General features: G+C 33.0%; 1 protein-coding gene across 1 annotated transcript in view; it reads left to right on the top strand.

The window, feature by feature from the left end:
* Window positions 1–26,055, top strand: part of LOC130900327 (uncharacterized) — a 194,934-nt gene that overhangs the window by 127,703 nt on the left and 41,176 nt on the right. Inside the window, exons 6-8 of the mRNA XM_057810863.1 lie at window positions 3,107–3,234; window positions 20,352–20,522; window positions 24,696–24,941. Coding sequence (XP_057666846.1) covers window positions 3,107–3,234; window positions 20,352–20,522; window positions 24,696–24,941 — 545 coding nt within the window. The remainder of the gene's footprint in view (window positions 1–3,106; window positions 3,235–20,351; window positions 20,523–24,695; window positions 24,942–26,055) is intronic.

Here is a 26,055-nt window from a genome sequence, read left to right as displayed (position 1 = left end):
TAACCGTACGTATACTTGAAAATCACTAGTGGGTCGCTCAAAACTGAGAAATTCACTTCTAGTATATTAATCTACAACGATAAGGAAAAACAAGAATATATTATAAATATATTTTTTTACTCGTAATAACTTGTTATTTACGTTGTCTTCGAGGTAACTTTCGGCAACTGCGGATGGTGCCGATGAACGACGAAATAAATGACCCGTTAGTACCATTTTTTGCCTATAGCATCAAACATATTTAGGTCAATTTCTGTTTAGGATATTTTTTGATAATTCGATAAAATTAACCCGATACGTTAAGATCTAGACAATAGTTTAATCGAGGAATAACCACACAACATACTACTATGACACTAAAATTTGTCGGGCAGATAACACGGAAGATATCTTCTAGATCCTCGCTGGGCGGGAGGACTCACTAAAGGTTGCAGAAATTGACTAAATTTGAGGGTTAAAAGCTGTGAGATGCATACCATGTAGCATTTACAAGGGTACTTTTGAATGAAATCTTTCTATAATCACTATATTTAAGTTGGTTGCACTACCCTATGGTTGAATACCATAGCTCCAGATGGGTTTCAGTGTAACTTTGTAGTAGCAACACGTTCTTGATCTTAGACCTATTAACCAGAATATTTTACTGAGTTTTATGCCCAATTGCTTTCTCTTGATGTGTGTTCTCCAAGCTAGTCGTTAGTCCAGATGAATCCATTTTGTTTTTGCTGCACAAGATGCTCGTTTAATATCACAGTTGAACAAAGAAATAACACATGGGTGTAGTTATAACAGGGAGGTCAAGTCATGGTCCATGGTCCTTCACAATGTGAAATTTTAGGATAAAAAAAGGGCAAATAAAAACAAAACTTTGAGATTTTAATCATACTTAAATTAAAGTAATAACATTTTTCTTGGGTTAAAACAAAATTTATCCAAAACTTTCTTCACTATGCAGTCCTGATTTTCCTTCAAAAATTTTCGATGTACACTCATCAAATCCAACCCAGTGAATCTATCATCACCCATTGTACTCCTGAGCCAGGTTTTCACCTTTCGTAGGGTACTGAACGATCTTTCCACAGTAGCAGTAGTGGCTGGGAAAGCACTTAATATAAGCAGTGCGTGCCTTGTTGCAGGGAAAAAAACATTAGCTTCCTCTAAAAGTGGAGCTACTTCAATGTCCTTTAATTGGTCTTCTGCTAAATTCTTTTTCTGGAACATATTGAAACACAAATTTAATTCTGCAGAGACATCACCCAACTCATAGAATGCTATAAAAGATTCTGCATTATTTTTGAAATCTCCTGAGCATGCTTGAAGGATGAAGATAAGTTAAAGCAAAAGCAGGTGTATTCAAAGACGAAGTTAAAGAATCAAGATGGGCGATGATTATTGACCGCTTCCAATATTCAACTGCAGACTCAGATGGTGGATTACTTCTGTGTATTTGCTTTGGAGTGACTCGTGGTACTGACAACTCAACCCCTACTTTCTCTGCGATATCAAGTGATTTTTTAAATAAATCGTAAGAGTAAGAATTTTCGACATCTTGTCCATCTTTCTTCACCATAACCGAATCCATATTTTTTCCTTATAAAACGTTTACAATAAGTTCCAAGATTGCAGAGTATCTTGCGATTATGTGTAAGCCTACGATGAATATTGATTTAGTAACTGCACAGTGCAATTGGTATGCAGATAGTATAGTTGCCTTCTACGGATAGATGTTCTAGTGCTTAAGCGATGTCAGTGAAGCTTTCTGATAATTGTTTATGCTCTTATATTTTTCCGACCATCTGGTCTCACAGAGCCTTGAAAGATTTGGTGGCAATTTCCTCCGGGATTGCGATTCACGAATGCTATTGTATCATTAACCATTGCAATTGTGTTTCTTATTTCTGGTAGCTTGTTATTATTGTTTATAACAAAAATATATGCAGAGCAGAAAAGGTAGCTGTGTTCTTATAAAATGCTATCCCAGCATGGTCATCTGCAGATGTTGTTGTATGTGGAAATATCAGCTGTATATACAAGACAGAGGATCGATCTAAGTGGACCCTCCTGTATAACACCTGACATAATTGGATATAAAGTTTTGCGCGAGGTTTGTCAAATGCCTAGATGATATGATTAATGCAAAACACTATTGAAATATTTTCAAATTTCTATATAGGAATCACTTTGGTCAGCAGAAATAGGTGATTTTATCTTCTTAAAGCAATTTATTCAGTTCCTCCGGTGTGTAAATGGTAGTTAGACTTCATCATAGTATGCGAAACAAACAGAACTCAAGATATAAATGCACAAAATGCACAATTAATATTTGTCGATACAAATGTCATCCCTATAGCTTCAAAGCAATGCATTAAGATCTAATTTTGAGGTGACCATTAACATTACGATTGAATAATCGAATTTTCAATTGAGATATACATTGCATACAATCAAACCAATTCTGGAAACATTTTTTCCTCTCTGAAAATCATATCGTAGATACAAGGTTTTGAAAATGTTGAACAGCTTCTTGACGTGATTAATATCACTGTCTTCACGTCTTTTGTTTAACAGTGAGAAACAAGAAAAAGTCATTAAGTTATATGTCGGGTGAATACGGGCTATGAGAAATCATTTTGATGCTTTTTTCCTTCAAATATTCGGTGGTTCGACGTGCTTTATCGCATGCGGAATCCATCTAGAATATATCTTTTTCGTAACTAAATGGTCATGAAAAATCGATTGTATTTCGCAGTCTGCGATATCTTTAGAAACGCCACTATCAATCTGTAAGTCACATGCTGATGTTCTTAAATCATGTTGCGCAGAGCATTGGCATTTCTCGGAATAAAAATTGTTTTCGGCCTACTTTCTCGATATTCATCACTGACAGGCACTTGACCATGACGAAATTCTGCTAACCAATTGTAAACAGTCTTTGTTGACTAGTTAGGCCTTTTTTTGCAGTCGATGCGCAATAACAAACGTCCATGTTCACAAACACAGTGGTGCCATACATTATACGCCACCTATTGTAAAAAAGACACATCTTTGTGATAGTTTACCCATTGTTATTTGATAATAACTTATAATTATTTTTATTCCATTTCAGAGATTCATGCTACCAAGCTTGGACCAACCTCCGAAAATCTCCAATGTTCGGTTGTATATGTCCCAATAATCAAATGAAGAAGAGATGCGACAGGATTTTTAGTATGGTTAATCACAATCCTTGCGTAGGTGAGTTCAAAGTTTCACTGACTGTGTTCCGTAACCTTTAACGAAAGTATAATAATCACTTACCAATAGGCACTATGACAATAGGATTATCATTGTTATCCTGGGGAGTTTTTTTCAATTACATTAATTCGATTATTATATTTCGAACATTAAACAGTACCTTATATTATATAAGTGCGAAATAATATCATAGATATCAATTTATAGTGGTTCTTAATACAAAAATCAGTGTAACAAACAACGTTCTAATTACTATTCTGTAGTTAATTTGATCTACTAAATGTTTATACTGATTTTTCACTTTTTTAAGATTAGACCCGATGACATTTCTAAAAATATTGATGAATGGTATACTGTGATGCTTTATAATTTTTTGACTCTCTTAGGTAATTCTCCGTCCAAATTGAGAAAACTAACGATTATATTTCATCACAAATAATCACAATTTGTACTACGGACTGGATTTAAGACGACAATTTCGATTTTCAGGCCAAACAATGCATTCATTTTATATTACGATCTACTGTACTTTAATTTGTATCAACTACAAAGAATGAAACGCTTCAAATTTCCATTAAACGTACATTTATTTTATTATAGAATATGGAAACTTCGTGTCTGGAAGCATGTCTAATAGGTTCGTTTCGAAATGGCTTTCAACTGCTCTGTCGTTGCCATCTCTATGTTAGGAACGGTGAAGACACAAATCGCAAGATGTTAATTTGGCGAGCCAGGCAGATGTGACAGATAAACAGACTTTCAAGAAGAGAAACTCGCTAAACAAAAACGAGTTACATCATAAAATTTGGAGAATTGATGACTAGTATCATCTCTGATAGGCTCGTTTCGAAATGGCGTTCATCTGCGCTGTCTTTGCCATCTCTATATTAGGAACGGTGAAGCCACAAATCGCAAGATGTTAATTTGGCGAGCCAGGCAGATGTGACAGATAAACAGACTTTCAAGAAGTAAAACTCACTAATGAAAAACGAGTTACATCATAAAATTTGGAGAATTCATGACTGGTAACATCTCTGATAGGCTCGTTTCGAAATGGCGTTCATCTGCGCTGTCTTTGCCATCTCTATATTAGGAACGGTGAAGCCACAAATCGCAAGATGTTAATTTGGCGAGCCAGGCAGATGTGACAGATAAACAGACTTTCAAGAAGTAAAACTCACTAATCAAAAACAAGTTACATCATAAAATTGGGAGAATTCATGACTGGTAACATCTCTGATAGGCTCGTTTCGAAATGGCGTTCATCTGCGCTGTCTTTGCCATCTCTATGTTAGGAACGGTGAAGCCACAAATCGCAAGATGTTAATTTGGCGAGCCAGGCAGATGTGACAGATAAACAGACTTTCAAGAAGTAAAACTCACTAATCAAAAACAAGTTACATCATAAAATTGGGAGAATTCATGACTGGTAACATCTCTGATAGGCTCGTTTCGAAATGGCGTTCATCTGCGCTGTCTTTGCCATCTCTATATTAGGAACGGTGAAGCCACAAATCGCAAGATGTTAATTTGGCGAGCCAGGCAGATGTGACAGATAAACAGACTTTCAAGAAGAGAAACTCGCTAAACAAAAACGAGTTACATCATAAAATTTGGAGAATTCATGACTGGTAACATCTCTGATAGGCTCGTTTCGAAATGGCGTTCATCTGTACTTTCGTGCCCTTTCTATGCTAGGAACGGTGAAGCCACAAATCGTATAGAGAGAGCGCCGTCCCATTGTGAGGACTCTTTCATCGTATATCGTTTCGTACACTAATCGTCTAATTCACCAAACAAATTCGTCCACTTTTTGAACGTACTTCCTTTAAACCAGTTACATCACAGTCTTGAGAATTACTACATTATCTCCATAGACATACTTTCATATTTCGTTAACTTCATTGGCACTTTTTTATATCTTAATATTACAGGGGAGAGAACTTATGTAGAGATTCCATCAATCCGTCCATGTGTCTGTCCGCAGAATATTTGCAGCCTAAGTTAAAATATATACTAATAACATATGCATAAAGAACTGGTTAAGCAGAAAATAAATCTTGGTTTCTGGCGCTTCCGGTTCTAATTTGGATAAAATTTCATTGTAAATATTCTGATAATTGTGGATAATTCCCATGTGATTGTCTAATTTTATTTGCTTCTATGTATTAAAACTTTTAAAGTCACAAAGATCTGTAGGGAAAGCGCTCTTTCAAATTTACTCTCCAGAATTCTTTCCTTCAAATAAAACTTGATGTTGATGCATTGTTTCTAGATCCTTGAGCCCCTACAGACATTTTTATAATTTAAGCTCCAGCAGGAAACAGGATCTGGTTCATTTTGTTTGTATTAAACATCATAAGTAATTGCAACAAAAGTTCTTGGTAAATCAACTTTCTGGTAGCTAATTGAGCAAGACTTTTATACTAGTAGATATGAATCATAAACTTTTTTTGGAAATCTTACTGTTTGGAGCAATATACACATAACTTGTTTGACTGAAATTTAAACTAATACAAACAGTGCTGGATATTTTATTAAGATTAACATTGTATAGAAAGAATAGAATGGAGATTTGAAGTACTGAAAATATTTTTCGTGAAAAAGTACATCATATTTTGTTTCATCATTTCGAACAGTATATTTCAATTAACGATATCCACAAGTTGAAAATGTCACATCACAAATCAATGGAGCGTCATCGGTTCTATTTATAAAACCACTATAAATCCAGATTTATCCGAATTTGATAGTCGTTTTTTCGCGATTAGTATAAAAGTGTTATTAAATCGTCTATTTTGCCCTCTCGGTCGTAAAATATTGCATGGTTCAATTTTTTTTGTATTTTGTACTATCACCATTGTATAATAGGCTGGTCATTTGATACATACAATAAAAGAATGTGTAAGAAATCATTATTATTTAATATATTACTAGTTTTCTAGAATAGGACGCTCAATCTGCTTCCCACACAGGATCCTTCATACAAATCCGATATCATTCGACAGTATTGTGAAAAAATTTGTACTGAAAGATAGTCAGAAAAACAAATATCACTTACTTACTAATATTTGGCAAATTCACTCGAAGAAAATGAAAATATGTTAATAAAAACCTATTTATATGCTTCTCTTATTATTATAAGCTCCATAAATATACTTAATTTATATGCTCGACCAATTTTAACGTTCTCCGGTGTGTCCTAAAACTTCAAAGATATATTCTACTTGATTAATATTGTATATACAATTTGTGAATAGACAAAAAGCCTCCATAAATATCAATAAATAAACTATAATGCAATATATTCTCCCACATTTCCAAAACTTGACTCTCTTTTCAATTATCTCACAAATGCATTCTATAAATAACCATATAAAAATTTATTTTCAAACATTGCTTTCTTTCGATACGTCAATTGAATTCGCTTTTGATGATGCTACAAAATTTATTGATGATTCTGTAGAATTAAACAGAATAATTCTAGTCATGGTACAAATTGAATTTATGGTTATAATTTCGAATTCAAGCTAGAATATCAGATAATAAATATGCACTTCATGCAACCTAACCGCACCTTCTTTTCAAAAATTATCAGGATGCTTCGTTATTGACGCTAGCTAAAGTACCTCGAACAGATTAGTACTTTCAATGTTTTTTGAGCAAGCGCATAAATTTAAATTCGTTAAAGACCCGTGAATATTTGATTTGACAGCAAAAAGCTAACACAGACAGCATCTTCGACAGTCAGGTATGAAAAAGCTTTATTGGATGCTAGTATTTCATACTCAATAATTTTTTTCTAGTCAAAATAAAATTGATTAAATTTAGCCGAGCGAAAAGGTATTTAAAGCTCAAAAGTTTCACATGAAAATTATCGTACTCAATTAAATTAATTATTGTGACTAAAACATAAAAACAAACCTACTGGAACCGATTGTTGAGTACCTAAAAATTACGGATTCTTTTACAAATAAATAACGATATGAAATGAAAAATTTCACCATAAATTCATTATCAAATCCTTTTTGGCTCCTAAATACCAAATAATAAGTTGTTACTAGAACTTTCTATACACATATTTAGAAAAATCAAATGCAATTTATGTATAACTTTGACCAGCCTATAATTGAAACCATCGATCTATTCACATATTTCCATTCGCTGTTACATGCATGCACGGTTTAACAGATTTTTCATGGATCGTATCACATTTTTCACAAGGATATCAAATGAATATATATACCAGATGTGTTAGTAATAAAACGTATATTAGGTACAATCGTAGACTACTATAAACAAAGTCAAAAAACGGTAGAAATTCCAACATAAGCATACTTACAATAATTGTTTGATTCATATCTGGAATACCACTGGCAGTTTTTCGTTATTTAGAAAATAAAAAGAAAATAACCGAACAAGGTAATGTGATCTGATTAAAATAAAAATAATACATTAAAGAATATAGAATTGAGAACACAAATCATATAAAAACAATCAATTTCATTGCAAAAAAGAAAATTATCGAGGAAATTGAGGGTAAAATTTCATTCCTTAGTCTAGAAAACAGGATATCTGCTTTGAATCCTATACAGAAAGATTAAAATAGAATTGAAACCAAAATCGATTACGAAAAATTAAGGAAATAAAACTTTTGATTTGTTATAATTTGTTTCAATTTTGACGTGATCTCTGCTTAACCTACTGGTTATTTAGGTCAACAGTTTTATAACCCAAACTGATGTACAATATCATATTGATCTAATGTCTTCATAAATGCAAAAATAAATCTGTAAAACCACCAGCTGGTTCACGTTTCAACACCCCATACTAAAGTGCAAATTATATAGTAATATTCTCTTCATTGAAGTACAAAATTAAACTCATAACTTTACACTGTTTTTTGAACTTCGACTCCATTCTGTTTATTTACAACAAGTATTTCAATTGAATACCGTAGTTATAACAATTCCTCTTTCTACCTCATACTCTCGAAACAAATTCCTTTTTCCGCATTCCCTCCGTAATGAGTTTGCTTCAAATAGAAACAAAGTAATGACTAAAGCATCAGTTCATTTCCTATGTTTTACTTATGTATAAGATCCAATTATTTTATTGTCTACGTAGTTATAAACATAAAATCACCTATATTCTTGTACAGTTTTAAACCACTTCATGTGCTTTTGAATTTATAAATTATTAAACATTGTATATTAAAACAACAACATCATTTAGAATTAAAAGAAAAATGAATGTAGTTTTTAAATTAAAATTATGTTGCTTTGAGTAAATAAGAGTCGTCTCTAACATATATGACAGATTATTAATAATGAGACGGAATATTCACTCTAATGCATGTTCATGATAACTTGAAAAAGAAGCTAAAGAACTAATTAAACAAGTTCAATGATTCTTCCTTTCCAATTTTGTCAAATACTCCTTGCACAGCTTGGAAGAAATGCTTGGAATCGTTGTCAAAATGGAAGATGAATTTTTTGTCGTTCAGACGCTGACCAGAACGTATCCGTCCAATTTATCTCAGGTCTCTAGTCACTTTTCGTCAAAAACATCCCTAAACCATCACTGAGCTTCTGCTGTGTCGGGATTACACACAGATCTAACATCCGTTCTTCTATTGAGCTGCGCATAAACTTTTCTTAGACCAAAATACCTCAAGCTTCGACTTTTCACTCTTTAAAACTCTCTCCCCCTCTTCAAACGTCCAATTTTTACATTTGATGTCTCCAAAAAAAACCAGACTCACTTTCGCTTTGCCAGTACTCAGAGAAATATCTCCAGATTCATTGATCTGAGCTTTTATCTCTGGACTCTTGAGTCGTCGATCACGTTTACTCATCAATACAATGCACTTATCTTCAGCGGTTGTGAAAAACATGTCTTGGTCCGCTAAGTATAAACACAGCACGTTCTTCCGTTCTCCTGAGACTAAATTGCAATCATAAACACCAAGGAAATGAATCACAATTAAAGAATAATAAAGAAATCAGTTGTTGGAATTTATGATTGGATTGTAGGATAGGCAGAAACATTTTAACCGAAAGTGTAGGTTTACACCAACTTCAGTTTCCTTTTTTTTCCTAAGTTGACTCCTTCCTAAGCTTAAATACTGTACTAACAATGTACGACTTTTGAAAATGTACCTTGTAAATCAAATACTGAGATCAATCTTTCAATTTCTGAGTTAGATTTATCGTTAAATCTGAAAAATTGCCAGTGTTCTCGAAAATTTTCTGTTTGTTGACTACTAAGCTCGGAATTCTTATTTCCTGATATGGCCGTAAAATATTTTCGCGATTAATGAAGTACTTAATTTACGAAACTCGATTCGGAATTCGTTAACTTTGAATTCAGCTTTAGCTCTCTCATCGGAAAATCATCGTTCGTAATCTCTGTTATTAAAATTGTATATCCATGGATTACTAAAAGATACAAACTAGTTATTACTGAAATAACTTTATTACCATCACTCAGTTACTCTCATGTTTATAGAGTGGCCCTACTTACATTTATATAAATTATGAAGCTTTTCTATCAATATATTACAACTAATAACAGTATTATTTTTACTAAATTCGCCTGTATATTTGTATTGATGTTTAGCTTTTATTTTGCACTTTTTTAAGCGATCAGATTCAGTTTAAACTTTTCGCACTGAAATCGTAAGTCCATCGCGACGGTGGTCATTTCCTTTTTCTGTATGCTTCATCTCTGGGACGCCTTTCTAGTATAGTATTCTTGCCTTGATAAGATGTTCAAGAAGCTTTCCCATACAGTCAAGCAAACACATATTGTTACTGATTTTTGGAGCTTCCCTTCTTTAGAGGTATTAGCCTCGATTTCTCCCATATTTTTGGGAAATCTGTAGTTACTTCTCGAATTATCTCAAATGTAATGCAGTCGGATCCTGGTGTTTTCTGAAGTTTTATCAAGCTACAAACCTTTTCTAACTCTTCTGAAGTTTATCGGAATACTTATTGGGTTCCAATTCATGTTCTGGGCTTTGCGAAAAAGCTTATTAGCTTCTTCAATCATAATTTCATCCGATAAACTAGTAGGTGGTCTAAGTCTCAAAGATTTTGTTGCTATTCTATACCCTGAGCCCTAAATATAATTTTCAATATCATCCACTATTTTTTTCCAAGCATTTTGTTTTGCTTTAAGGATGGTTTTTTCTAAAATTGCTCTCTCTTCTTTGTTTTGTTCTATAGCTTCTATTTTCTCTATATCTGATAAACTCTACTGTTTATTCGATCTATTTTTTTTGCTAAGACACTCTTTCCGGAACAGGACGATTTCCACCAGTAAACGAGTTATTTGTTACCAATTGTGTATTTTTTTGGTTTGAAATCCTGTCACGAGCATCAGTGATAACACAATCCATACTTCTAGGGGGATATTATCTTCGTTTGTGTCCACTTCAGCTTCTATTCTGTGTCCCATTCTTCTTAGAAATCGTCTAGTTTCCAATCTCCGTCTTCGGCTTTTCGTAGATTTCGCTCGTTCTTTTTTATTGGATCTGCTAGTTCAATGCGAATCTAATTATGATCTGACATGTTTTCTGCATCGGACACTTTCCAATATAGACTTTTTGCTGCAAATCCGTTGGTTACGAAAATACTGAGTCGCTACTGCCTCTCTTGGAGGCCGTATTGAGTACCACAAGGTTCAGTTCAAAGGCACTCTCTGAAAGAATATCTCCTCGGTGATCATTTATGTGTGAGCCACCACATACTAGACATTTTTGCTTTTGGCTCTGTTTTTGATATAAAATTTATTGTATTAAATGTTTCTTCGCATACGAAGGACAAATTATTGCTTCCACTATTTTCATTGTCCATTCTAGTTTTTAAAACATTGGTGGAAACAAATTTATTATTCAAAAATTGAATAGACAGAAACGAAAATTCAAAGTAGAGCCCTTCTGTAAACTTTCGTTAGATATCCTTATTAAGTACACAAAGCACTATGCATGAGCCATCCAATTTATACATATACCGATAAAGGATTTATGTACGGAGTGATTTTAATTCTGTATGAATTTTTTTAGGAATTAATTAACTTTTTTCATAAAACCGGATTCAAGTATATCTTGTCCAGTTTTATTTATCATCGGTTTAGGTGATGAAAAAATGTTTGTGATTGAATCAACAGGGATTTGTCCCCGGTATAATTTTGAGCTTACCATAAAATGTTGACAAAAAAAAATTTCATTTATTTATAAGCTAAAAGCAGAATTACTTATAAGTTTATTCAATTATCCTTCAAACAATTTCTTGTAATAAAATTTAAAAAAAAAAGTAAAGATAAATATGCAATTACTTGAATGTTGTACTAAAATTTTGAATAATATAAGTTTTTGGTGGGAAATACGTCAAATTTGATTTCAAGAGTCACAAATACATGAAAAACTTATATTACAAATGAATTCTCGTCATAATCCTCTAAAAGAAAATTCAAAATTAACCAGAAAATACTCTCCATCACAGTAGCCACTCTCTCATATGAATGTAGCAAAAAGCTATCTTTTAAGTTGCGATAGAAGTCCCATACTGTAAGTCTTACGTCGCGCAAGTACAAAACGTTAAAGAAGTTTCAAATGAATCAACTAAAGACACCAAAAGACTTTTTCTGGTCTTCTTAACTAAAGCACAGACACTAATTCCAAATTAGACCTATTTGATAACTGTCGTTATAAATCGCGGCTGCTTTTTTGAAAAGCAGCTCTAGGACTCTACTCAATAATGGCTCAAGAAACTGTTGAAAATATCTTTTTCGAAGTTTTCTTTCACACAAAATCAAAAACCAACAATCGATGAACCTTGATTGGAACGAGATAACTAGATGGAAAAAACGCCCCCAAAGCATGGGCACAAGAAACTGGCCACAAGAAGTTCTAATAGTGTTTGAGAAAAATCAAATGAGGGTTTAACAAAAGCTCAACTCAGTAGTGTTTTTAAAAAGTCTCCGTCTTCTAGAATAATGTCATCGAGTGAAACTAGGTGTAAGAACTAAGATTGGACAAAAGAATATGATGAAAAAAGTTTTGGACTATATTTTAAGAAAAATTTCGTTCGTTGTTACATTGCTTTTCGTATTTTTGTGAGACGGTGAATCTCAGTAGGTTTCAGTTTCATCCTTAATTTCTAGAAATCTATCACTTAATACAAATAATATATTTATCCCACCGGTGCTTCCACTGATCTAAACATTTTTTGTACTTATCTGTAGAAATGGCAAATCCCCCTCATTTTTATCAAGACTTATTGAATATTTTGCCTATTTTTATACATAGAAACCCGAAAAAGTCTCACAGGTCCAAATCAGACAAGTAAGATGCACGTGATCGTTCTATTTTCATCCAATTACTATTTGCATTGTTAGTAGTAACATTTTGTAGTTTGGTAACATCATAATGATGTCTTCCATTAACGTGATTCTGGTTAATTATTATAGCACTTTGACTTATTACAAGTATTAATATTTAACCGAAAATCTAGATCAATTTTAAGCTGTTTTTTGAAAGCCCTACTTTGCTTAACTTGATTTTTTTGAGTTTTAGTGATAGACCGTGAAACAAACTTTGCAGCAAACCCTTTTAATTCCCAAACCTCCATTGAAATTATCAAATTGAAATTATCAACTCAATGGAAGCTGTTCCATCATCACAAAACGATCTGCTAGTACAAGATCCAAACATTTTTTCAATATTTTTTCGATTAAGGCATCAACAACGAGGTTTGTCGACTCGTAAATTTGAGATTCTCCTATAGAATTTGTAAGAATAACTATGTTTAAATTTTTTGTGTTCAAATCATCGGGTATTTCTTTAAGAGATGGTTGTCATTACCCATATACACACTAAGGCCTTTCAATTTTCTACTCTACTTTCACGTTTACCTCTTTTTTTCTCATTTCTTCTCAGTCTTTTTCTTGCTTTATCTACAATTAGTGTACAATCTGTTATTTCTCTTAGTGCTACTTTTACCATAAATGTGTTCGCACATTCCTATTCTACGTAATTCTATAATATAATAAACAATATAATTTTTCTACACCCACATGCAGCGTCGGATTTAAGGAGGGCTAGGGGGTCTAAAGCCACAGGCCCCTAGCAGGTAGAGGCTCCGCAAAATTACTAACTTGATCATTCATTTTTAAAGCAATATTGGATTCGTTTCTTTCCAAAAATGGTTTAGAAATTCAAATGGAATGTACCGTCTTTAAAATTAAATGGATAGTGAAATAAGATTTCAATTTATTTTTACTTCGAACTGATTTATTAGGGTCTATTCTAGCCCCACGCCCCGCTACTTCTTAATCCAACATTACCCACATGTGTATCATCCATTTTCTGCATAATTAACACACTGGAAATGTATGCCATCTACACACAATTTCGTTAATCTCCCCTTTTTCTGTCCCCTATTTTAACTAGTTCATGAATTTTCCTTATAACTTCCATCTCTATTGTTTTCAACTTATTGGTCACCATTCGTCGTATCTTCACTTTATTTTAAACAAGCTGCAAATAACTACGATTGTTAATCGCTTTTATTTTCTCTTGCTTTACTAATATTATGATTGGATAACATTTATGACGAGCTTTCGCTATACATGATGCCCTAACCATTTCAACTTTGATTAAATATACAATCCAACTGTTACCCATTGTAATACATGGTATAGATAACTCGAAGCAACTCTATCCATCATTCAAATTATTGACCCTAACTGATTAAACATTCTGGAACGAATCAATTGCAAATTATAAAACAACAATCCGAAATAAATATGCTTGACCTCTAGTCGTTGTTATTTCAAGCTGTTCAAAAAATCTGTTATTCAAAATATTTTAATCATCCAATTCATTAATGTGAAATAAAATCATCAAACAATAGAAATGCTAAAGAAAATCAAGAATTTGGATGCAGAATATTTTTCTTTAAACAGTTTATTGAGTGGTTCCCAAAAGTATCTTTTCTGAATATCATATTCTCATTGTTTATAATCAGGATGCGGTTGTGCTTTATCTCATCATAAAATTCAGGTCGAGCACCAGCGCGATCGTGCCTAAACATTGGCCTAAAATGATCCGAATTGATTCGTGCAACGAGGCGCAACCAAATGATACGATGAAACATTTATTGAAAACATTGATATAAAAATTGAATTGATATTCTTCCCCTTTGATACACTTTATCTTGACTTTCTGGAAAATTGCATGGTGCTAAATCAGGTGAATATAACGGCCACAAATTCGCAAATAGAAGGCGTTTGTAAAACTCGCTGTCTATAGTTGTTGTGTAGAATCATTTTTTCTGAAGAGAATTATAAAGCTGTTTATTTTACTAATCAATCAGATCTATAGTTGCATCAATGTGATGTAAGCATAATACGAAGATCAGCTGAGCAGAATTCAACGCTTCACGTGTCTTAGTATCACAGCGTCAATACGTGCGGCTCCAACAAGAACGAATCATTCTCAAATTTGTCGTTAAATTAAAAAAAAAACTCCGACTGAGTGGTATAAATCGATGCAAGAGGCCTATGGGGACGATTCTCTATTTCGCGCGTGTTTTTTTGAGTGGTGTAAGCGCTTTAGTGAGGACCGAGAGAGTACTGAAGATGACCAGCTCCCAGGTCGCCCAGTGACTGTTTCAACTCCGGAAACAGTGACCAGAATCAACCAAATTGTGCGTGCAAATCGTCGATTGAACATTCGAACGATTACCGAGGCTGTAAACGCCGATAAAAAAACGGTTATACAAATTTTACACGAGGAATTACACATGATAAAGCGAAGTTGGTGCCTGACTCTTGACCAAACCAAAAGCTCTTGTGGCAACTGGTCTGTTCAGATTTTCTTGAAAGGTTAGAAAACGATCTGCATTGAAACGAACCCGATTTGAGCCGATGGAAGCGGTAAAGCAAAAAACGGCAGAGCTCCTAAAGGCACTCACCAAAGAAGACTTCCAGCACAGATTCGATCAATGGAATAAACGTATGGAAAGGTGTATGGCAAAGGGATGGGAGTATATTGAAGGGAAGCGCATTCGATTGTAGAATAATTTTTATAAAAAAACCATTTTTCGTAACCAATCGTGTTATTTGATAGCCAGACCTTCGTTTTTCAATACGAAGTATGCTATACAGGTAGGCTTGTGCTAGAATACTACAAGAACTGGTGAATGTAGATTTTGCATCTCTTGAGTATTCTGCTTGAAAGACAAATTCTCCGGGGATGGGAACACCTGGCATGAGACAAGCCACAGCGTACATAACAAGTCTATTAAAGCAATCAATTTAAGCGTAGGCAGAATTCGACTGATGATTGGTATTTGAACGGTAATCTAAGACGCCATCTTCATGTATCATTGATGATTCGAAATGCGTTTGGTACATGTACAGTCATCGGTGAATGCCTCATTCTCTCACATGCGAGAGAACAAACGGGCCAGCTTTACATTTTGCCCAGTGACGTTTGAAGAATCGAAGTACTTGACTAACTTGTATAGCCGATCTATTAACCTAACCTATAAATATAAAAATCGCAATTAATCACATTGATTTCATACTCTTGGTGGATAGAACAGTTTGATGATTAGACGCTAGTAACTTAACGAAAAAAACTCTGTTTCAGTTCCCTTTATTTCCATTTCTGACTAAATCTTTTCGGTTGTGTTATTTATTCCATTTGTTTACTTGAATCCCTCTTCCATTCAATATAAATACAAAACATTGTACTCTCGCTATGATAATCTAAGTAGATTATTTTTCCATTAGGCTAATGATATAATTTTCTAAAAGGTAGAGCTAATAGTTAGAAACAAAGAATAAACCCTGATATTTTTTTAAATTACTGTCTCAATTTCAGTTATAATGAATTGGATAAGTATAATTTCCCATAATAACTGATAGTAGATATTCATGGCTGATGTGTATCATCGTAATTAGACAAATTTACACATTTATTGAAGAAGAAATATTCAAAATGTAGTTAACGATGACATTAGATATGTTTAAATATCATTTATCAACAAATGGACGTATTCTCAGTCCGAAACTTTTATTTCATATTATGAAAATTGGTTGTTATGTATATTAATATTAGTTGAAAGACTAAAATTATATAAAGGATAATTGAATAAATTTATCAATTTAATATTCAAATTACTGCATTTTTGCATCTTTTCCTTTACTAAATTTCCATGAAAAGTAGCTACTTTTTCTCAAAAATCGATATTTCTTGTGGAAATCCATTTTTTTGAAGAAACTTGGTATGGATTCAGTTGTATTAAAGCTTCATTATTTATTATTCCACTTATGAGTTTACTTTTCAATCAATGAATATCATATTTCAATTTTATTACGAAAAAGTACCTAATTTTCAATAATCCTCATTTTATTTCATCAAAACCGTATTGTACGGTTTTGGTCAGTATTAATCAAAATCCTATTTCTGACAAGAAATAAATCTCTGTTCCAGGAGAACGGCATTAGTTTAACAAAAATAGAACTAGTTCAAATTTTGTCGATAAACCGATTTTCTATTCTCCCAAAATGTGTCTAACTTCAAGTTCTATGTTTTAGTATGAACTATCTCTTTGATTTAGATTAATAACTTGGAACAAAGACTCTTTAATCATTAGTTTATGGTTTTAAACTTTGTCTTAATATCCTTTAAGAGATAGTTTTAAACGCTAGAAAAAAAATACTTTCAAATATACAAATAATAATAATATACAAAGTATATTAAAGTATAATAATATAGTTTTGTAGTTCTGCATCTATTCAAGTGGTATTTACATCATATTATATCTTCCACTTACCCAGAAACATGAAGAAAATGGTTTCTAAAATCATGAAATCAAATTGATTATGCATCAATTCAAGTACAATAAACAAAGTGTTTCTAATTTCTAAATTCATGCGATAGAATTCAGGTGTTTGCTCCTATGAAATTGAGATGGGTCATCCCTAAAACAGAATTTCCTCAGCCCACCTCTTTCCCAAATAACATCTTCAAAATATAGTAAACTTACAAACTTGAGACTCTGTAAATTTCGCAAAGGACTAATCAATATTTCTGTTACATTTCCAGCATATATTATGAATCCTATTTTACATATTTTTAAAACAAACAACTCAAAAATAAATTAATATGAAAAAAAATTAGGGCTGCTAGTTTCACCCTTGTATAAAGTAACGGGAATATTGAAAAAATACCCGTGGTTAATCCTTTGCGAGTGCACGAAAATTCCATAATTTCAAGTATCTAGAAATAGAAGACCTAAGAAGTTTTGTGTCCAAAAATCTACTGGAAAAGTTCTTGCTTTAGTTTTTTGTGATTGCCATGGAGTAATCACGATTGATTTTTTGGATAAGGGTAGAACAATAACTGGACATTACTATTCGACATTACTGACCACTCTACGGGGAAAATTAAAGAGAAAAGACGCGGAAAGCTATCCAAAGGTGCTTTGTCTTTGCAGGACAACGTCTCTGCACACAAATCTCATGTTGCCATGCAAAAAATTCCTGATTTAGGGTTTGAATTACTAGAACACCCTCGTTATACACCAGATTTGGCTTCGTCTGACTATCATCTCTTTCCTCAACTGAAAAAAAGTTTAAAAGGAGAACTGGTTTGCAGAGCAAGAAGAAACATCCTAGAGACGTTGCAGGTTAGCTGTAATAAATGTATCCAATTAAGAGGAGAATATGTTGAGTAATAAAATATTTTAACATTGAAATTTTGGTTCTATAGTAGGCTAAGAATTTTTCAATATATCCTCGTAGAATACAAAGGGAAGGAAAGGTATATATAAAGGCAAATAAGATAAAAAACAAGTTTATAGGTACACAGATCCTTAGTTCTGGTTGTACAGCCTAATTTCAGTGAATGTAAAATAACTAAGAAAGGACCAAATACGAAATTAACATGAATGAATGAAACCAATTAAAGAAAACATTGAAAAAAGAATGGTACGGCCACCTGAAATGGATAAAGAATAAGAAAGGTATGTCAAGAATGTTTGGGAATCACAAAATATTACAAAAGATCGGAGAAAGACCGACAACCACTCTGTAGAGAAAAACCTTGGAAACAAAGGGTAAATTACCTACTTGAATATTGTGTAGCTAAATGTCAATGAAATAGTGTAGATTCAATCATGGATAACTGAATTTCAATCAATTTAATACCACGAAGAGTATCTAATATTTAAATCGATACCTAACAGTCTACCTCAAAAACAATTTACCGAAATTATAGCTTAGGTCACTTTAGATTGAAGACCGCATTTCTTTTATAGCTTACAATACTATCAATTTCCTTTATTATTCTCCATACACATTTTCGAGAGTTTATTAACAGGCAATTGGTGTTATCGTTTAATTTTAGAGATGGCGCTGAGGGTAACGAAAAAAGGGTCCGATGATAAACACGTCTTATCTGAATCTGAATTTGCCTATTCCCATATAGTCGACTGCATTACCTCGAGTAATATAATAAAACCTAATAGAATAAAGTTGTTTTCACAGGTTCGGCTTCAACGATGAAGCTTTTTTGATTTTATGAAATATGTTTTTATTTCTGCCATTCATCGTAATAATATTCGCTCTAGAATGTAGTGAAATTTGTAGGAACGATATTTGTTGATTCCCTTATCTCAATCGGAAGAATCTCTACACACAATGAATGTTTACATTTTAGAAACCTTCAGTATAGAGTACTTGTTCAACTGAACGTATACTTTGTCTTCAAGAAAACCGATAGCAGGACTACCTCATCTATTGTCTTCAACATTAATGTTTGGAATCGTTGGTGATATTCATATTGAACACATTGTTCACACTCCCAATACACCAACACAATTACGCTGTCTGTCACGCGTTTCTATAACCAAGTTATCGTCTTCAGAGACTGAAGAGACAGTTTACTTTCAGTCTCTGAAGACGATAACTTGGTTATCGAAACGCGCATCAGTGTTGGTGTACAATTAGTGTGTTCTTTCTTCGTTTTCAAACCAGATACTTTTCAATGAAGTTCACTAGACTTAGCAGGCAATAACTGTCGTGTTGTCTCTTCAGCTTCCTCAAGTATTACATCTCCATTCCAGTTGGCCCGTTTTAATTACATTGCTTCATGAAAATTGAACTTTTTCGTAAGAAATTGGCACAGAATAAAAATTAGAATATTACCTAGAACTTATACAACTATCACGATCAAGTGTAAGGCTTATAATAACTTCAACTATATTCATGAATATTGATTGAGTTCTAGATGCAGGTTTTAGATATGTAAAAACCAACTCTGTTTGGATAAGAAATCGATATACCTGACTCGAATGGCCAAAAAACAAAAACGGCGATTTCCTGCTATCCTAATGAGATTTACTTCTTGTGTCCGGTCCACGCCTGCCTTAGAAACCGAGGCCTTTAGATAACCTTTTGATATTGACCGTTAGATAAGTTTATTTTGTGAGTTTCTCATCGCCCGGCGACAAGTCTCAACCCCCTTTATCTCTTGGCCCTACGCCAAATAGGCCAGTCCGCACACCTTAATTATACTGATAGTCATTATGTTATTGTTTGTATACAGGCTGTATATTCCAATAGACCAAAACAACAAAAAATAAATGAGACACTTGTATCTAATAATTATAATGTTGATAACATAGGACAGACATCCTATTGTTCGAAAAATAGATATAAAAGTCATTAAAACGATAAAAGACTAAAACTGCATCAACATTGATAGTGGAATATATTTGAAAATATATTGAATTAAAAACGATTTTATCGATAATTATGTTGAAGGTTATCTTTTAATTCATAGATACAACTTGTCTTGAAAAACAATAACCTGAAGTATATGAAAAAAATAAGATCATTGTAATAGAAAAAAAATTAAATTTCATTGATGAGCTCTTGTATTTGTGTCCAAAGAATGGATTTCATCTAGTTTTCACAATTTTACGTTCCCATTTCTTAGTTTAAATCTGGTGATTAATGTGGCACGAATTAAAAATGCGGCCTGGCCTATCAACATAGCTTTTCCTATAGTCAGTAACTTTCCGCATGTACTAGCACAGATAGTGTAAGCGACACTGGCACAGGCTCAAGCACAGGCACAGACATAGGCTCGATCCTTGGCACACATGCAAGCGTAGCAGACGTAGAGTTTGACTCTCACTTGGTAGAAGGATCTCTCGTCCCTTATGTGCAGACCTCTTCAGAGATCGACGATGAGACGGACAGTACTGGTGAGAGTATTTTTTCTCAACGTGTACAACAATCGATAAATAACACTATTTAATCAGTCATTGTAAAACTAAAACTGTTTTGTGCATGCTCACGATTTCAAAAACTTGAAAAGATCAACGTGGTTTTTATGTACAATATATTTAACTGATCAATACCTCGTTTTATTTCTGAATCTACAAAATTTTATATTCACTTTTCACTAATGTTTTAATCAACTGAATCATTTTTTCTATAAATATAATCCTGATAACTTGTCGATTAATCAGATCCTTACCTCTTTTCTGTGTTAATTTGGTTACTATCTTGAGTTAAGTTGTCTAAAACCGTGATATTCATACTGTTTACTACGATTCAAAAACACTAAAAATTACACAGTATGATGTGCGTTTCGATAACCAAGTTATCGTCTTCAGAGATGGAAGGTAAACCTATGGTTTTTTGTACATACATTTTTCAAATTTGACACCTTCAAATGACACGTATTTCTACCGTTCATTGTCTTGTCTTCACCTTTTCTTTTTTGGTTCTTTTATATAAAATATAGAAGAATTGTTTTCGTATATTCGCATCATATGGATGATGAAGAAAAGAAGTAAAGAACCCGAAGGAAACATTCTTGAAGTTAAAACTAAATACAAGTAAATGAAGGGGACACTAAGTATATGAAGTTACTTGGGAGAAACAGTTAACAATCATAATGAACAAGGAAATTACTCAGGCTCCAGCAGGCTTCCGAGCATACCATGAATCCCGGACTCTAATGTTATACAAAAGAATCATCATAAAAAAAATTATAGAAAGAAGAAAGAAATTTTGAATGAAGAGACTATTACTAGGTTTGAAAGTTGGAGCAAAGTTAAAAAAAAATAGAATGGAAGCCATTACAAAACCAGCGCAAAGAAAGACCAAAAAGCCAATGGAAGGGTCAAGTAAAAAAAGATCTTAACACCCAGGATGGTAATAACAAAGAAAAATAGTGGAAAAACCATAACATTTAGTTCAATAAAAGAATTGTTAGAACGTGTATTGAATCACAACAAGGTATGAGTCACTTCCAATCATATTCTGTTGAATTTACACACGGTTACATTTATTTCCTTTTGTTGCTTTATATTGGTTTTGATCGTACTTTCTCTATGTTTGATATTTTGCTCTTCACAGTACGAAATAATAATTATGTTTTGTTTGCTAATTTTGCTCATTCCACCATAAATGTTCACCTGATATTTTATGGTATTGAATGATATATTTCATTGATTTATGAATAAAAAGTGATATAAAGAACTTGTTGGCGCTGTCTTACAAGAACCGAATGATTCCGCTACTCAATTTCTCTTTCTTATTGTACATTTTCCGGCTTTCGAATAGTAACGTGCATATTTCATTTATTGCAACCAGCAAACAACGAAATTATTCTTTGGATCAAAACGTCCAGCAACTGTCTAGACGTAAAAATGCCAATATAATATATTTAGAGAACGTCTTATGCATTCAAATTGTTTCTCGTTCCTTATCTCATTTTCCACTTTATATTCTTATGAGGATGAGTGGCGCAAAAAGACGTGAAATACGACTCTATCCATGATGATTTTTTGATTATATTTCAACACACGTTTTCATTATATTTATCATGTGATGATATAATAGGATGATTTTTCATAAAAGCCCCAAAGAAAATATGAAATAAGTTTATAAAGCTGCAATCATAGTAGATGTGTAGATTAGAATGATAATAATTCCTCATTACAAGATAAATTGAGAATTCCAACACTCAATCTTATATCTATATGTGATTAGCATATAGATACACGTGTAGATTCAATATTGGAATGTATTCTTATTCCCAATTGTACAAGTGTACAAGTACAAGTAACCACAGAAAAATCTCATTTATAATTTACAAACTAATTTATATCCATCAACGGCTTCCAGGTTGTGAATACTAGCTTCTTCTTTAAAAGTAAAGTTTAACACATTACTTCATGTTAGGTTCCCTTTTGAGTAAATTGAGAAACCAGATTTCTCAACAGCCTCATCACGATATTGTCGGTTAACAGTTCGCTGATTTGCGACTGCGATTTCTCATTGTTCACTGTCCATCGTTCCATCGTTGAATAACGTGTGGAGAGCATCATCGCAGTGAGGGTATCCGAGCGACTTCCTTCGTACAAGTAGCTCTGAAGTCGAACCTTGTGGAATACTACTTTGATTGAGCGTACTATCAACATTCTCTTCCTCATTTAGGTATGAGGTTATTTCACTAGCGAATGGTAAATTACCATTCGTGCCAGTTATCGCCAATTCACCGTTGATGTACTAAATATTAAATAATTTTTACCAGGATCAATGTGGGTGAATCAGCTCATTTGAAATAAGTGGGTTGTTATCGCCCAGGATAAAGATAATTTATAACAAAAAAGTTTAGATGAAGAATATACAAAGATAGAATTGAGAATGAGTTTTAAGAAAACAGAATACTCAACTATTATTAAGAAAAAGGAGAATACAAATAGATAAAAGTTGGGGATATTCTCAAGTTCTTGTGATTCTCAGACTATAAATACCAACTTCGCCCTATTGTCTTCCTATCTATCTTCCTCATTGATCTCTTGGGATTGTTTCATGTCCTTTCTGCATGTGTTAATCTCTGCTTTCCTGAGGAATATTGCCCTTTTTTCTAAAGCAAGAAGTTTCACCAGAATAACTCCATCGATCAGTATTATGACTGGCTACGAAACCTTCCATAAACATCTAGGATAGTATTTTTGATACTTCTGTATTCCTAGAGTTTCGGCTCACATCTCCACAATATGAAAAAATATCGACTGGAGTGTATTTATCATCAGCAACCGCTGGTATACCGCAGTTGCATCAAGAGCCTTCGTTCACCTTTCTTAGTAAATTTATCTTTGTTATTTCAATAGCTCCGTCTACAAATCCAGAATTTTGTGTTCCATCTCGTGTTTCTACTTTTCAGTTAATGTTATTTCTGCTTGTTAACAATGATCAACTCGCACAGTCTATTCTAACCTCTTTTATTTTTCCATTTGAATGTTCCCTGCGTTGTTTCAGTTGATTCAATTTCCTACTCATCAAGTTATCGTTGAACTTATCTAATCAACTTTCCAGTTCAGTTGAATTGTTATTATTGCCTATTCGCTTTACCTAGGTAAACTTTTCCTCAGTTTTCGATGTCTAAACTTTTCTGTTTTTTATTATTTTTGTTATAAACTATCTATTTCGCTCTGTATATAAAATTTTTACAACAATAAACATCCGTAAATTTCTCCCCTTTAATCAATTATGTAACCAGATTGATAAGGATCTTTTATTGCTTTTTTGCTCGTATAATTTCCAATATCGTAATCGATGGCTGGAGTTTCATTTACTCCAAACGATCGTACTCAAAATTTACAAAAACTTAATCACTCTTAATGTTCTCATTAACACTAATAAATCTACTATGTTGTTTCATCGTGGTTGTGGAAACAAAACGTGAAAAAATCTATAAAATCTCCTCGTGATTATCACGCACGTCAGTTTTCACTTCTGAAAAAGAGAAACTTATTGTGTTTGTTAATTATAATTGATTCCCCTAATTTCTCCCGTTTCAAGAAAATTAAGTTGATGAATATAAATTGCATTCAGTGTTAGTATAGATGCAGTGTTTATTAATTAAACCGGTTTTTGTTCGGAGCTGGCAGAATACAACACAAATAAAGAATTTGCTCTTTTGTCTTTTATTTACATGGGTATTTATTCCAATAAAACTTATTTGGTGTAGTAGAAACACTCAAATAAAATGGTACAGTTAATATCAAATTCTTCGATTTGTGAAATGATTTTTTTTCACAAATATTTAAACATCTGAAGATCCTGTAGCTAATTTACAGTGTGAATGGCATTGTAAAGCTTTTTTCAAGTTTTTGTAATATAAATAAAACCTTTAGACACTGAATTTACTTTATAGCTCGAAATTCGACTCAATGCGGAGTCGAATTTCATTGTTTTTTATTTTTATCATTTGAAAGCGATTGATGTACACCGTTCAAACTACAAACACAACAGAAAACTGCCTTTAATGTTAGCCTAACTTGAAACAAAAATAATACAAAATTAAAGAAACACAACAAAACAACAGGCAGAACATTTCAGTAAAGGTCATTTCACAGCTTCCTCTGACAATACGTCCTTCTTCGCATCCGGCTCTTCCTTTGACGACGAGTTAGGCATTGCCATAGTTGAAAACCCGCTGGTTGACGCGGTCAACGGTCAAGAAGCTCACGCTGGCTACGACCACATCAGCGTGAGCGTCTTAAAGAACAAAGAACGAACGTCTACGCTCGTGCGGAAATACCCGGAAGAAACCGAATACGATCAACCCTTAGACAACTTTATATATCATCAAAAATTACCAAGTATGTATCCTCTTTAATTTTACTAATATATAAAGGAGAGATTATAAAGTTTAAATAATTTAATTACAGAATCCCTCGGATTTTACATGTATAATAAGACAATATTTTATTTATAAGGGAACAATACAAGGGAATTTTGAAAACTATTAACAAAATTAAATGTGAGGTGAATTTAATCATGTCACTATTTCAATAAAAACTTGAGCTGGGTATGAAAGTATATGATTATTTGTTAATACAAGATTTGTTACTTTGATGTCATATAGATTTTGACAGCTTTCGCTTCTCCCCAATTATAATTATATAATATATAATATTTATATAATAAAAGTGTTTTATACCATTTTTCGTAAAGAAATCTTGAGCAAATCGAATACATCTTTCAAAATCTAAAATCTATGTATTCTAGAGATAATATAGATCTACAACAATCAAATCACGTACCAGTATCAAAAGCTCATCTCAATGACACTCTCTTCATAGATTTTTTATTCTAAAAATTTATCTACTTCTCCAGATTTTCCGAAAATCTCATTAATTCGGCATTTATACTTTATACCTCTAATCTACTCAGACTTGCTTTAAGTTTTAACTACATATAGAGCTAGAGGGAAGTTAGAATGCAACCTCTAAGATGAATTCTGTCTGTTTTCTAGTTACAAGACTTTAACTTGTGATGGTACGGCATTTCGAAACTATGTGATTCTGAATTTCTTCTGCATCCTAAGTCTTGAGGGAAAAAATAAGAAGGTTTGGCATATTTTTATCAAGAATCAGATATTTTCTAGTTTTAAGTCTTTGAAGAATCCGCTATCTGTATATTCTGCAATTTCCTATGCCATCTAAAGACGTTTGGACTAATTTTCTGGTTTCAATATTTCTATTAATTTCTGAAGGACCCAAACCCAAATCCGAAAAACCTAATTGTTATTTTCTATGAGTAAAACATTCCTGCAGCTTTGATTTCATTGTATTGATACATAGAATTGACCACTATGGGGTATTTCGTACCAGATTCACTCTCTTACATTTTCCAAGGTACTCGCCAAGGTAAATTTTTTGGTGTCGGCCCAAATACTCCTGGACCAGCTCCATTTGTAGTTTGCGAACTTTA

This window comes from Diorhabda carinulata, chromosome 12, assembly GCF_026250575.1.
Source record: "Diorhabda carinulata isolate Delta chromosome 12, icDioCari1.1, whole genome shotgun sequence".
NCBI classification, from domain to species: domain Eukaryota; kingdom Metazoa; phylum Arthropoda; class Insecta; order Coleoptera; family Chrysomelidae; genus Diorhabda; species Diorhabda carinulata.
This window is presented reverse-complemented; position numbering and strand designations above follow the sequence as displayed.